Source organism: Trachypithecus francoisi, unplaced genomic scaffold (assembly GCF_009764315.1).
Source record: "Trachypithecus francoisi isolate TF-2019V2 unplaced genomic scaffold, Tfra_2.0 Contig00314, whole genome shotgun sequence".
NCBI classification, from domain to species: Eukaryota; Metazoa; Chordata; class Mammalia; order Primates; family Cercopithecidae; genus Trachypithecus; species Trachypithecus francoisi.
The window spans coordinates 57,952-73,622 of record NW_022680562.1 but is presented as its reverse complement, the minus strand read 5'-3'; the positions used below and the strand labels follow the sequence as shown (position 1 = coordinate 73,622).

At 37.8% G+C, this 15,671-nt stretch overlaps 1 protein-coding gene across 4 annotated transcripts; it reads left to right on the top strand.

The window, feature by feature from the left end:
* The first annotated feature begins 284 nt into the window (after nucleotides 1–284).
* Nucleotides 285–15,620, top strand: LOC117083250 (zinc finger protein 723-like). 4 transcript variants are annotated; one of them, XM_033210695.1, is made up of 4 exons: nucleotides 285–413; nucleotides 1,174–1,269; nucleotides 13,612–13,976; nucleotides 14,214–15,620. In XM_033210695.1, exons 1-4 carry the CDS (start codon nucleotides 302–304, stop codon nucleotides 15,429–15,431), a joined length of 1,791 nt encoding a protein of 596 aa, XP_033066586.1. In that variant the 5' UTR covers nucleotides 285–301; the 3' UTR covers nucleotides 15,432–15,620. The 4 variants fall into 4 exon arrangements, with proteins under 4 accessions (XP_033066586.1, XP_033066576.1, XP_033066568.1 ...); XM_033210685.1 differs by having other exon boundaries at nucleotides 13,612–14,964; nucleotides 15,049–15,620; XM_033210667.1 differs by having other exon boundaries at nucleotides 291–413; nucleotides 13,612–13,956; nucleotides 14,377–15,620.
* Nucleotides 15,621–15,671: the final 51 nt, after the last annotated feature.

The window sequence follows — 15,671 nt, the reverse complement described above, 5'->3', positions numbered from 1 at the left end:
GGCATGGTGGCGGGCATCTGTAATCCCAGCTACTTGTGAGGCTGAGGCAAGAGAATCGCTTGAACCCAGGAGGCAGAGGTTGCAGTGAGCTGAAATTGCACCATTGCACTCCAGCCTGGGCAACAAGTACAAGACTCTGTCTTAAAAAAGAAAAAAAAATTTATTGGATGATGTAGTCATTCTTATAAGTCAGAACCTGTTCTCTTTACTCTCGTTTCACCTTTAGTCAAATTAAAAATTCTGCCCTTGGCCACCTGATGTGTGTGTGTGTACGTGTGTTTTTCAGGGACCATTGACATTCATGGATGTGGTAATAAAATTTTCTCCAGAAGAGTGGCAATTCCTGGACACTGCACAGCAGAATTTATATAGGGATGTGATGTTAGAGAACTACAGAAACCTGGTCTTCCTGGGTAAGAATAACTTCAATACACAATTCTAAGATACTCTACACTTTGTTGTTGTTGTTGTAGAATATTTTTTGGTAATTGATGCTTTGCATAAATGAGTTTCACATCACTGTTTTGAAGAAAATCTTGGGAATTTGTCAGTTTAGAAAAGGATTTCTTTAAGATAAACATCTTGAAGTTCACCTTGATTTGAACTTTCCACATTCCTGAGCAGACCTATTTTTTATTCTACATTAGTGACAATTTCAAAATTTAGTGACATAAAATATTGTTGCCCACATCTTAACATGTAATTGTCAACACCAGCTTTTGATTCATTGGTACTGAGTAAACTAGTAATTATTTGTTTATTTATTTATGAGAGGGAGTGTTCCTGTTGCCCAGGCTGGAGTACAATGGCATGATTTTGGCTCACTTGAACCTCCCGGGTTCAAGAGATTCTTCAGCCTCAGCTTTCTGAGTCACTGGGACTACAGGCGTGTGCCATCAAGCCCAGCTAAGTTTTGTATTTTTAATAGAGATGGGGTTTCACTGTGTTGGCTAGGCTGATCTCGAACTTCTGACCTCAAGTGATCCACCCTCCTCTGCCTCCCAAAGTGCTGGGATTACAGGCATGAGTCACTGTGTCCAGCCCATTTTCTAAATATTTAGAAGTTAGTGTTTTCGGGTTAATATACTAGAATATTCCATTATGTTCTCTTTACTGAGCACATTATTTGAAGAATATGAGCAACATTCATGTTACTTATTTTTAATAAAACAGGTATTGGTGTCCCTAAGCTAGATTTGATCACCTGTCTGGAGCAAGGAAAAGAGCCCTGGAATATGAAAAGACACAAGATGGTAGCCAAACCTCCAGGTAGGTGAGAGTGAACACAATAGACAACACAGATGAGAAGAGGTCCAAAGGTTAAGGAGAAAACCAGTCCTTAAAATAGATTTTGGGAAGCTGTGTTCCAAAGAAAATAGTTTCAAGGAAATCTATATTTTCAGGGGAACCATAAATATCTGCATAATTTTATAAAACTCTGTGTTAGGCTGGGCAAATGTCTCACGCCAGTAGATCCAGCACTTTGGGAGGCCAAGGCGGTGGATCACCTGAGGTCAGGAGTTCGAGACCAGCCTGGTCAACATGGTGAAACTCGTTCTCTACTAAAAATGTAAAAATTTCCAGTCGTGGTGGTGCACACCTGTAATCCCTGCTATTCGGGAGGCTGAGGCAGGAGAATCGCTTGAATTAAGGAAGCAGAGGTTTCAGTGAGCCGGTGTCGTGCCATTGCGCTTCAGCTTGTGTGAGAAGAGAGAAAATCCGTCTCAAAGTTAAAAAAAACAACAAAAAAACCCAATGTTAAACTATTTTTTAAGTTCTCTTATTTTACCATGTTTAAAATATGTGAGAGTAGTGGTTTCTGTTCCATTTGTTTTTTCATTTTTCTGCATAATTCATCCTGTTTCTATTAGTATAGTCTTGAAATACAGTTTGGGATTATTAAGTATGACATCCTCCCGGTTCTTTTTTGTCAAGACTGCTTTGGCTATTCAAAGTTTATTGAAGTTTCATGTAAATTTTAGGATTGTATTTTACATTACTATATAAAAGATACCACTGGAGTTGTTTTTTTTTTTGAGATGGAGTTTTGCTCTTGTTGCCCAGGCTGGAGTGCAATGGTGCGATCTGGGCTTACCGCTACCTCCACCTCCTGGGTTCAAGCGATTCTCCTGCCTCAGCCTCCCAAGTAGCTGGGATTACAGGCATGTGTCACCATGCCCAGCTAATTTTTGTATTTTTAGTAGAGACGGGGTTTCACCATGTAGGCCAGGCTAGTCTTGAACTCCTGACATCAGGCGATTTGCCCACCTCAGCCTCCCAAAGTGCTGGGATTACAGGTGTCAGCCACTGTGCTTGTTTTTTTTTTTTTTTTAATTGAGATTGAGTTTTGCACTTGTCACCCAGGCTGGAGTGCAATGGCGCGATCTCGGCTCACTGCAACCTCCGCCTCCTGGGTTCAAGTGATTCTCCTGTCTCAGCTTCCCCACAGCTGGGATTATAGGGAAGAGCCACCACACCCAGCTACTTTTTGTATTTTTATTTTATTTTATTTTATTTTATTTATTTATTTATTTATTTATTTATTTTTTTTTTTTTTGAGACGGAGTCTCGCTCTGTCGCCCAGGCTGGAGTGCAGTGGCCGGATCTCAGCTCACTGCAAGCTCCGCCTCCCGGGTTTACCGCCATTCTCCTGCCTCAGCCTCCGAGCAGCTGGGACCACAGGCGCCCGCCACCTCGCCCGGCTAGTTTTTTTTGTATTTTTTAGTAGAGACGGGGTTTCACAGTGTTAGCCAGGATGGTCTCGATCTCCTGACCTCGTGATCCGCCCGCCTCGGCCTCCCAAAGTGCTGGGATTACAGGCTTGAGCCACCGCGCCTGGCTTTTTGTATTTTTAGAGACAGGGTTTCATTATGTTGATCAGGCTGGTTTCAAACTCCTGATGTCAGGTGAACCACCTGCCTAGGTCTCCCAAAGTGCTGGAATTACAGGTGCGAGCCACCACTTCGGGCCAATCACATGTGATTTGCAAATAGTTTTGCCGGTTTGCAAATATTTTACCAATTTCCTTTGAAGAGACACATTGTAACTCTTTTGATTTTTTTTTTTTTTTTTTTTTTTTGATGTGCAGAAATATTGAAGTATGGTGTGGTTAAATTTCTATTTTCTTTTTTCTGTTGTTCATGTGTTTAATATCATAGCTGGCTGGGCGCGGTGGCTCAAACCTGTAATCCCAGCACTTTGGGAGGCCGAGACGGGCGGATCACGAGGTCAGGAGATCGAGACCATCCTGGCTAACACGGTGAAACCCCATCTCTACTAAAAATACAAAAACTAGCTGGGCGATGTGGCGGGCACCTGTAGTCCCAGCTACTAGGGAGGCTGAGGCAGGAGAATGGCATAAACCCAGGAGGCGGAGCTTGCAGTGAGCTGAGATCGGGCCACTGCACTCCAGTCTGGGCGACAGAGCTAGACTCCGCCTCAAAAAAAAAAAAAAAATCATAGCTAAGAAAATGGTGCCAATACCAATTTCATGTCTTTCCCTATATTTTTTATAAGGAATTGTTATTTTTATTCTAAGTATCATATAAATATATATATACCACACCCCTATATATGTGTGTGTGTGTGTGTGTATATATATATATATATATATGTAATTTTCTTTCTCTTTTTTTTTTTTTTTTTTTTACAAGATGTAAGCTTGTTCTGTTGCCCAGGTTGGAGTGCAGTGCCATCATCTCGGCTCACTCCAACATCCACCTCCTGAGTTCAAGTGATTCTCCTGCCTCTCAACCTCTCAAATAGCTGGAATTACAGACACCTGCAACCATGCTCTGCTAATTTTTGTATTTTTAGTAGATATGGGGTTTCAACATGTTCTCCAGTCTGGTCTCAAACTCCTGACCTCAGGTAGTCTGCCCACCTTGGCCTCCCAAAGTGTTGGGGTTACAGGTGTGAGCCACTGTGTGTGGCCCTAAAAGACTTTTTGTATATAGTTCAAAGAAACAATCCAGCTTTATCAGTGTAGGTATCCAGGTTTCAAAAGTATTATTTGAAGAGATTATTTTTTCTCAATTGTGTGCTCATGGTAACTTTGTGGAAGATCATTTGATCATATACAGAAGCTTTTATTTCTGAGCTCTTTATTCTTTTGTTTTTTTTCTTCTGTTTGTCTTTGTGTTAGTATCACACTGCTTTTGGGATTGTAGCTTTTAATATGTTTTGAAATCAGGAAGTATAATACCTATTTTTCAGGGGTGTTTGGCTAGTTATAGTTTATAATCAAATTTAAAATTTTTGAACAACATATTTGTTTAAAAACTCTGTGCTATTAGGATTTTATAAAGATTATATTAAATTTGTTCACACTTGTAGGTTGTATTGACATGTTAACAAAATAAAATTTGTTGACCCTTCAGCAAGTATATATTGAAGAGTGTGTTTTATGTCCATTTATTTTTCTAATCCCTTTTTAGAGACAGGGTCTTACTATGTTGTGCAGGCTAGTTTCAACCTCCTGGGCTCAAGCAGTTCTCTTGCCTTGGCTTCCAAAATTGTTAATATTACAGGCATGAACCACCATGCTTGTCCCGTGTGTTTTATTTTATATATTTTTGGATTTGCCTGTTTTTCCTAGTTTCATTCAGTTTTGGTCAGAATACTCATAGTGTATGATTTTGGTCTTCTTAAGTTTATTTGTTGTTGTTGTTTTGAGAGAATCTCACTCTGTCACTCTGACTTTTCTTTATAAGTTATCCACTTTCAGGTATTCCTCTATGTGCAAAATAATTAATACAATCTATAGCGTTGTCTACGCTTCCTGTTTTCTTATCGATCTTTTATCTGAATTTTTAATTTATTATTTAAAATGAGATTTTGGTGTCTAAAATCATTGCATTGCTATGTATTTTCTGTTTCACTTTGCCAATATTTGCTTCATATATTTTGGATATATGTCTCATATAATATATGATATTTATATATATATCATAAGATATATGATAGTTATAGATTCCTGGTAAATTGACCCCTTTGACCATTACATATCAATCTTTGTCTCACATTAGTACTTGACTTAAGGCATACTATGCGTAATATAATTATGACCACCTCACATAATTGTGGTTACTATTTGCATGGAATATAGATTTTTTCCATTATGTTACTTTCACCCTGTTTGACTCAATGCTAAAATGAGTCTCTTATAGACAGCTTATTGTATGCTTTTTTACTTAATCCTCTCACACATCTTGTTTCTTATTCTTTTTATAAATTTAATTAATTAATTATTTTTTGAGACGAAGTCTCTTACCCAGGCTGGAGTGCCAGTGGCTGATCTCAGCTCACTGCAAGCTCTGCCTCCCAGGTTCACGCCATTCTCCTGCCTCAGCCTCCTGAGGAGCTGGGACTACAGGCACCTGCCACCACGCCCGGCTAATTTTTTGTATTTTTAATAGAGATGGGGTTTCACCATGTAGCCAGGATGGTCTCGATCTCCTAACCTCGTGATCCGTCCGCCTTGGCTTCCCAAAGTGCTGGGATTACAGGCGTGAGCCACCGCACCTGCCCCTTAAATTTAATTATTTATTTAGGATAGGATCTCACTCTGTTAACCAAGCTAGTTTGCAGTGGCCATATCACAGCTCACCACACCCTCAACCTTCCCAAACTCAGATGATGTCATTTCAGCCTCTTAAGTAGCTGGGTTACAGGCATGTGCCATCATCACCCAGCTGGACTTTTTGTTTGTTTGTATTTTTTGTAGAGGCGGGGTTGCGCAGGCTGGCCTTGAACTCCTGAGATCAAATGATAAGGCCACTTGGGCCTCACAAAGTCCTGGGATTACATAATTACATTTCTGTTTTTGTTTTTTTTTTTTTTTGAGACGGAGTTTTGCTCTTGTTGCCCAGGCTGGAGTGCAACGGCGCAATCTTGGCTCCCCACAAGATCTGCCTCCCAGGTTCACATGATTCTCCTGCCTCAGCCTTTTGAGTAGCTGGGATTACAGGCATGTGCCATCATGTCCAGTTAGTTTTGTATTTTTAGTAGAGATGGGGTTTCTCCATGTTGGCCAGGCTGGTCTCAAACTCCCGACCTCAGATGATCCTCCTGCCTCGGCCTCACAAAGTGCTGGGATTATAGGCGTGAGTCATCGTGCCTGGCTACATTTCTCTTTATTAAGTTGTTTAATTTACATTTAAAATAATTGCTTAAAGATATGAAGTTACTGTTAACTGTTTATTATTGTTTTACGTATTTTTGTAGATATGTTTTTTCTCGTTTCCTGTTTTACTGCCTTAATTTTTATTTTAATTTTGTTGTGACATGCGTTGATTATTTTTTATTGTTTCACATACTTTCTATAAATATAATGCAATCATCCTGAAATACAATGTAATCATTTTGAAAAATGGAGATTAAATAAAACATCTTAAAGTTAAAACAATACATTTTAATATAACTTCAATTGAATACAAAAATCTATAGCTTTATATTTTCCAGTTTGTTATTGATATTATAAATATATTGTATATCTGTTAACAAATGTATGCAGATTTAGTCTTGGTTTTTATATTTACAGAAGTTGTTTAAGGGTTTTATGTACCATCATTATAATAGAATTCTGTATGTGTCTCTATATTTACAGTTAACAGAGAGCTCTCTTTCTATATACATATATATATATATATATATATATGTATTTTTTTTGAGACGGAGTTTTGCTCTGCCGTGCAGGCTGGAGTGCAGTGGCATGATCTTGGCTTGGCTCACTGCAACCTCCGCCTCACGGGTTCAAGCGATTCTCCTGCCTCAGCCTCCTACGTAGCTGAGATTATAGGCATGAGCCATCACATCCAAATAATTTTTCTATTTTTAGTAGAGACGGGGTTTCAGCATGTTGGTCAGGCTAGTCTTGAACTCCTGACGTCAGGTGATCTGCCCGCCTTAGCCTCCTAAAGTGCTGGGATTTTATGATGCTGTCCAGCATGATTTTCTTTTCTTTTTTTTTGAGACGAAAGAGTCTCGCTCTGTCGCCCAGGCTGGAGTGAGTGAAGTGGCACTATCTCAGCTCACTGCAAGCTCCGTCTCCTGGGTTCACGCCATTCTCCCACCTCAGCCTCCTGAGCAGCTGGGATTACAGGCGCCCACCACACGCCTGGCTAATTTTTTTGTATTTTTAGTAGAGACGGGGTTTCACCATGTTAGCCAGGATGGTCTCGATCTCCTGACCTCATGATCCACCCGCCTCGGCCTCCCAAAGTGCTGGGATTACAGGCATGAGCCACTGCGCCCAGCCTCAGATTTTATTTTTCAACATAACAGATTCATCTTAGGATTTCTTTTTATTTATATACAGTCTCACTCTATTGCTCAGGCTAATCTTGAACGCCGGGTCTCAAGTGATCTGACTGTCTTGGCCTCCTAATGCTATAGGATTACAGGCTTGAGCCACTATTCCTGGCCACCATGTAGCATTTGTTATAGGAGTGTGTTAGTGGTGATGAACTCCCTCACTTTTCATTTTGGAAAGTATTTTTATCTTGTTTTTGAAGTAAAATAATTTTAAATAAAGTATTACTTGTTAGAATTTTTTTTTTTGGAGACAGAGTTTCACTCCTGTTGCTTAGGCTGAAGTGCAGTGGTACTATCTGGGCTTACTGCTACCTCTGCCTCCTGGGTTCAAGCGATTCTCCTGCCTCAGCCTCCTGAGTAGCTGGGATTACAAGCATGCGCTGTCACGCCCAGCTAATTTCATATTTTTAGTCAAGATGAGGTTTCTCCATGTTGGTCAGGCTGGTCTTGAACTCCTAACTTCAGGTGATCTGCCAGCTTCAGCCTCCCAAAGTGCTTGGATTACAGGTGTGAGCCAATGTGCCCAGCTAGAATTTTTTTTCATAACATCAAAGTTGGTAAAGTTCTTAGTTTTTGTTGTCTTCAAGTAATCTCTGTATTACTTTTTCCTTATATTTTTCTTGTAACATTTCTTTCATAAATATATTGTTTATAGTGTCCAATAAGCTTTACATTGCATGTTTAGTGTTGTTTTACAATTTTATGTTTCTGTGTTATATATTTTAGAATATGCCACCTCATAGCAGTTGTGTTTTGATGTTTTAGGTTATATTATAATTTTGTATGACAACATTGAAGTCTGTACTTCAATGGGTGGAGCAAAATCAAATATTAATCATTCATATATCTGTTGCCAACATAGTTATCTTTGTGTTTGCTTGTATAAATATTATCTCCGTATCTTTTATGACTATATTTTTTCTGTAGGTTTGTTGTGAATGGTTGTTTAATCTTTTCTAGGTAAGCAGTCATAATAATTTTACTAGTTTAAGCCTCTCTTTATGAATCTATATTATTTTTGTATGGGGAGAAATTTTGGACTTGATAGTTTAAAACCTTATCAGAACTTTATTAAGTATTATTGTTCATTTTTACTTGTCAAAACCACATAACAATATTTACAATCAAATGTTTTTAAATATTCAGTTTAGACATGTTAATTATATTGACAATGCTATGCAACATATCCCTAGAATGCTTTTATCTCCCAAAGCTAAATCTCAATACACATTGAACAACTACCAATTTTTTTCATTTCCTGGTGCTTTTCAAACACCACTCTGTTTTCTGTTTTTAAGATGTAACTGCTACATATATCTCATTCAATCTCTGACTTTGTATGACTGGCTCATTTCATTTTGCGTAATATCATCAAGCTTTATCTTTATAGTTGTTAAGAATATTTTCTGCTTATTAAATCCTGAATGATATTCCAGTATTTTTATATTGCAAATTATTTCTACTGAATGATTTGGTGACAAATTCGCATTGCTTTTAGATATTGGCTTTCAGTAAAAACACTGCAATAATTATAGATATGCAAACAGCTCTTTATATAACCATATATATGACAGTTTATATATGTGCTGCATTCTCTTTTATTATTCTACTTTTTAACCTTTATGTTCATAGTAAATTGTTTTAATTCTGTAGCTTTGTAATGTGTTTTGAAATCAGGAACTGTAATGCCTTCAGCATCATTTCTTTTTTGGAAGACTGTTGAGGATTCTATTTTCTCTTGATATTCTATATACTTTTGGTATTGCTGTTTATACTTTTTCAAAAATGCAGTGAGAAATTGAATTAAAAATTGCCTTAAATCTGTAGATTACATTGAACAGCATGGACATCTTCAAAATATTAATTCAAATTTTGAATAGATACATTCTCAAGAGTATGCTGTTTAATTTTTATGTATACATTTTTCAGGTATTTTTCTATTATTGTTTTATATCTTCATTCCATTTTGGTCATATATAGTAATGCACAAAAATTTTGTTTTACAAAAATTTGTTAAGACTTTTTTCAAGGAGAATGTTGTATGATTATATGAGGTTTTTGTTTTCGTTTTTGTTTCTGTTTTTGTTTTGAGATGGAGCCTTGCTCTGTCACCCAGGCTGGAGTGCAATGGCCTGATCTTGGCTTAGTGCAACCTCTTCCTCCCAGGTTCAGGTGATTCTCCTGCCTCAGCCTCCCACGTAGCTGGAATTACAGGCATCTGAACCATGCCCAGCTAATTTTTGTATTTTTAGTAGTAGAGATAGGGTTTCACCATGTTGGCCAGGCTGGTCTCAAACTCCTAACCTCAGGTGATCCACCTGCCTTGGCCTCCCAAAGTGCTAGGATTACAGGCTTGAGTCATCGCAACCGGCCATATGAGCTATTGAGAAGGGTGTGTATCCTGATGTTGTTGAGGAGTGTTCTCTGTACTTCTTTTAGAAATGTTTTATACTCTTCAAATTTTCTCTTTCCTTACCAATATTCTATCTTGTTTTATTTTTATTACAGTGGGGTAGTAAAATATCCTACTATAATGATATTGCTCTCTATGTGTTTAATTCTGTCACCCTTTGCTTTATTTATTTGAAAGCCAAATGTGAGATACACAGGCACACACACACACACACACATTTATGTTTACAGTAAATGACTATTAATTTCCTTCTTTGTCTCCATGTAATTTTGACTTAGAATACATTTTATAAAATATGACAGTTTTTGACTTAAGATACAGCTTATGTAATGTTATTTTGATCTCTTCTACTCTCATTTGGTTAATATCTGCACAGAATGTCTATGTCCATCTTGCCACTTTCAGTCTTTTTTTAATCATTAGATCTCAGCTGACTCTTGCAGGAAAATAAGTTGGATTTTGGGTTTTAAGATTTTTTAAATAAATCCTTTCGTTGAAAATATGTCTCTTGATTGGAAAATTGTTTATATATTTAAATAATTTTCTGAAACAGAAGAACTTAATAATTTTTTATTGTTTTATTTGATTCCAGTATCTTTGTCCCTCATTTTCTCTCTTTGTCCTCTTTTGGGTCTGTTTTATTTTTGTATTATGCTTTTACTTCTTATTTTGTTTTGTTTATCTAAACATATATTCTTTGCAGTACCTTGGGGATTACACAAAACCTCTAAAAGATGTAAGAATATATTTTAATCTAGTAAAAAATGAACTTCAGCTGAATATAAAAATGTTTCCTCTGCTATGCTTGGTGACTTGCACCTGTAATCCCATCACTTTGGGAAGCTGAGGTGGGTAGATCACTGGAGGTCGGGAGTTTGAGTCCAGTGTGACCAACATGGAGAAACCCTGTCTCTACTAAAAATATGAAAGTACCCGGGTGTGGTGACATATGCCTGTAATCCCAGCTACTCTCTAGTCTGAGGCAAGAGAACCACCTGAACCTGGAAGGCAGAAGTCGCAGTGAGCTGAGATTGTGCCATTGCACTCCAGCCTGGGCAACAAGATTGAAACTCCATGTCAAAAAAAAAAAAAAAAAAGCTTCCTCAAATTTTTAATTTTTATGTTGTTCTCTAGAATCTTTAAATTTTGTAGCATAATTACAATTGTTTTCTGCATCATTATAACAATGGTAAGAAATTTCATTTTTATGTATGTGCATATCTTTCCTAGAAAATAATGTATTTTTATATGGTAATGTGTTATTTTCTCTCTCTTTTTTTTATTTTTGAGATGGATTCTTGCTCTGTCACCCAAGCTGGAATTCAGTGGTGCAATCTCGGCTCACTGCAACCTCCACCTCCTCGGTTCAAGTGATTTTCCCTCCTCAGCCTCCTGAATAGCTGGGATTATAGGCACACACCACCACACCTGGCAACTTTTTGCATTTTTAGTGGAGACAGGGTTTTGCCATGTTGGCCAGGCTGATCTTGAACTCCTGACCTAAGGTGATCCATCTGCTTTGGCCTCCCAAAGTGCCGTTATTACAGGTGTGAGTCAGCACACCTGGCCTGTTGTTTTTTTTTTTTTTTTTTTTTTTGAGACGGAGTCTCGCTCTGTCACCCAGGCTGGAGTGCAGTGGCCAGATCTCAGCTCACTATAAGCTCCGCCTCCCGGGTTTACGCCATTCTCCTGCCTCAGCCTCCCGAGTAGCTGGGATTACAGGCGCCGCCACCTCGCCCGGCTAGTTTTTTGTATTTTTAGTAGAGACGGGGTTTCACAGTGTTAGCCAGGATGGTCTCGATCTCCTGACCTCGTGATCCGCCCGTCTCGGCCTCCCAAAGTGCTGGGATTACAGGCTTGAGCCACCGCGCCCGGCCTGTTGTTTTCTTGAATCATGTTATTTTCAGTGGAAGAAACTGCTTTCAGCATCTTTTATACATAGGGTACACGCAGCGCCAATATACTTTTTCAGAATCTGATTACTTTGGAAGGTTTTTTTGTTTTATTTTTGGCAGGACAGATTTGCTGATGGTATTATTCTCAGTTGGCAGCTATTTTTTCAGGACTTTGACTATATCACACAGTTCCCATCTGGCCTCCACAATTTTTGTTGACAATTCAGTGGTTATCTGAAAGCCTGCTTGTAAGTGATATATCTTACAAACTGCAAGCAGTTTCCAAGATTCTCTTTTTGTCTGTGACTTTTAAAAGTGTGCCTATATATGTGTTTGCTATAAATACTTTTGTGTGTTTCCTAGTTTGTTGAGCTTCTTCATTTTTATTTTATGTTTTCTATTATAATTTTTTTGTTTGTTTTTGTTGAGACAGAGTCTTGCTCTGTCTCCCAGGCTGGAGTGCAATGGCCTGGTCTTGGCTCACTGTAACCTCCACCTCCCAGGTTCAAGCAATTCTCCTGCCTCACCCTCCTGAGTAGCTGGGAGTACAGGTGCTTGCCACCACACCCAGCTAATTTTTTGTATTTTTAGTAGAGATGGGGTTTCACCATGTTAAGCAGGATGGTCTCGATCTCTTGACCTCATGATCTTCCCGCCCTGGCCTCCCGAAGTGCTGGGATTATAGACATGAGTCACCGCGCCTGGCCAGAATTTTTTAGTTATAATTTTTTTTGTATTTTTTACCTCCACAATTTCTGTTTTTTTTTGATATTTCATACTTTCATTACGTTCATTTTTCTGTTTTTCTATAGTTCTCTGTTTCTATTTCACTCATTGAGTATTATTCACTTTATTTTCAATTTTTAAAATTAAATACAAACATCTTTTTTTTTTTTTTGAGATGGAGTCTCACTCTGTCCCCCAGCCTGGAGTGCAGTGGTGCGATCTCGGCTCACTGCAAGCTCTGCCTCCCGGGTTTACGCCATTCCCCTGCCTCAGCCTCCTTAAAAGCTGGGACTACAGGCGTACACCACCACGCCCAGCTAATGTTTTGTATTTTTAGTAGAGATAGAGTTTCACTGTGTTAGCCAGGATGGTCTTGATCTCCTGACCTCATGATCCGCCAGCCTTGGCCTCCCAAAGTGCTGCGATTACAGGCATGAGCCACCATGCCCAGCCTATAAACATCTTTTTTATAATTTATTTCTGAAAACTTTTGATATATTTGATGGAACTGTGGTGCCCTATTTTGTATACATTGTAATCTTTAAGATTCGGACGTTATTAAAAGCTACCTGTCACATAAGTTATGGCATAGTCTGAAAATAATTGTCTTGGTTAGAGATGTTGGGAGTCTGTCAGACAAGTTCTTGTGACATGTCTTGTCTGAATTTAGTGTTTACTTTCTAGTTAAAGAAGTTTCTTCATGTTTCTTTAGAGTCATGACTTGCTACACCTGTTCCCTGTCTATTATACTGCAGTTTCTCTGCTACTGTAACATTTACATTTAGTCTCAGCAAACTCAAAGTGTCACTTCAAAGTATATGACCAGTTCTTCTAGCACTTTATGTCATTGGAAACAGAAACCAAGTGTCTGGAAAAGCCCCTAGAAGACGAAAATAAAGATGAATGTGCCAGTATTTTACTTGTCTTTTAAAAAAGAATTCAGGAGCTTACAATTTACTTGTAAAGGTTCTTTGGTATATTGGGGAGCAGGGAGAGCTGTTTTGGGTAGATGTAATAAACTTTTCTCTTCATTCTATGAGGGTCTTTGGGGGCGCTGCACATACTTAACTCATTTATACATTTTCCACAAATGTATTTTGGTCTGTATGTTTTTGTTACATTTATATGTCTATGAAGTAATTATGGCCTGTGGTATTTTCCTATGCCATCTTGCTTATGTAGTTTGTGTAATTTTATAGCTTAGATTTGTAAAGTATATCCATCTGAGTCTAGTAAGTGATTTGTTATTTATATTTTTTTCAGTTGTGTATGCTCATTTTGCCCAAGACCTTTGGCCAGAGCAGGGCATAAAAGATTCTTTCCCAAAAGTAATACTGAGAAGATGTGGAAAATATGGACATGACATTTTACAATTAAGAAAAGGTTGTGAAAGTGTGGATGAGTGTAAGATGCACAACGGAGGTTATGATGAAATTAAGCAATGTTTGATAACTACCCAGAGCAAAATATTTCAATGTGATAAATATGTAAAAGTCTTTCATAAATTTTCAAGTTCAAATAGCCATAAGATAAGACATACTGGAAGTAATTCTTTCAAATGTAAAGAATGTGGCAAATCATGTTGCATGCTTTCACACCTAACTCAGCATGAAAGAAATCATACTAGAGTGAATCGTTACAAATGTAAAGAATGTGGCAAAGCCTTTAGTATGCCCTCAAGTCTTAATAATCATAAGAGAATTTATACTGGAGAGAAACCCTACAAATGTGAAGAATGTGGCAAAGCTTATAACTGGCCTTCAATCGTTAGTAAACATAAGATAATTCATAGTGGAAAGAAACCCTACAAATGTGAAGAATGTGGCAAAGCCTTTAGTGAGTCTTCAAGCCTTAATATTCATAAGAGAGTTCATACTGGAGAGAAACCCTACAAATGTGAAGAATGTGACAAAGCCTTTAGTGAGTCCTCAAGCCTTAATAATCATAAGAGAATTCATACTGGAGAGAAACCCTACAAATGTGAAGAATGTGGCAAAGCCTTTATTGTGTCCTCAAGCCGTAGTAAACATAAGAGAATTCATACTGGAGAGAAACCCTACAAATGTAAAGAATGTGGCAAAGCCTTTAATGTGTCCTCAAGCCTTAATTATCATAAGAGAATTCATACTGGAGAGAAACCCTACAAATGTGAAGAATGTGGCAAAGCCTTTAGTATGTCCTCAAGCCTTAGTCAACATAAGAGAATTCATACTGGAGAGAAACCCTACAAATGTAAAGAATGTGAGAAAGCTTTTAATGTGTCCTCAAGTCTTAGTAATCATAAGAGAATTCATACTGGAGAGAAACCCTACAAATGTGAAGAATGTGGCAAAGCTTTTAAAATACGTGCACACCTTACTAGACATAACAGAATTCATACTGGAGAGAAACCCTACAAATGTGAAGAATGTGGCAAAGCCTTTAACCGATCCTCATCCCTTACTGTACATAACAGAAATCATACTGGAGAAAAACCTTACAAATGTAAACAATGTGGCAAAGGTTTTAGCGAATCCTCATCCCTTACTAAACATAAGATAATTCATACTACAGAGAAACCCTACAAATGTGAAGAATGTGGCAAAGCCTTTAACCAATCCTCATCCCTTACTGTACATAACAGAATTCATACTGGAGAAAAACCTTACAAATGTAAACAATGTGGCAAAGGTTTTAGCCGATCCTCATCACTTACTAAACATAAGATAATTCATACTACAGAGAAACCCTACAAATGTGAAGAATGTGGCAAAGCTTTTAAAATACGTGTACACCTTACTACACATAACAGAATTCATACCGGGGAGAAACCCTACAAATGTGAAGAATGTGGCAAAGCCTTTAACCGATCCTCATCCCTTACTATACATAACAGAGTTCATACTGGAGAAAAAACTTACAAATGTAAACAATGTGGCAAAGGTTTTAGCGAATCCTCATCCCTTACTAAACATAAGATAATTCATACTACAGAGAAACCCTACAAATGTGAAGAATGTGGCAAAGCCTTTAACAAGTCCTCAATTCTTAACATACATAAGATGATTCATACTAAAGAGAAACCACAAACCTTAAAGATGTGACAATGCTTTTTACGAAATCTCAAACTTTTTTAAATATGAAAGAAATCATGCTGGTGAGAACTAGAAATGTGAAGAATATGACAAAGCCTTTAAAGGCTATTTAAATAGTTGTCTCACTTGATTGTAGGTAAGATACTTTATACTCGAGAAAACTCCTACAAGTGTGAAGAATGTGGCAGAACTTAACTAATGCTCGTACCTCAGTGCACAGGAAATTATTTTTGAGACAAATTGTACAAA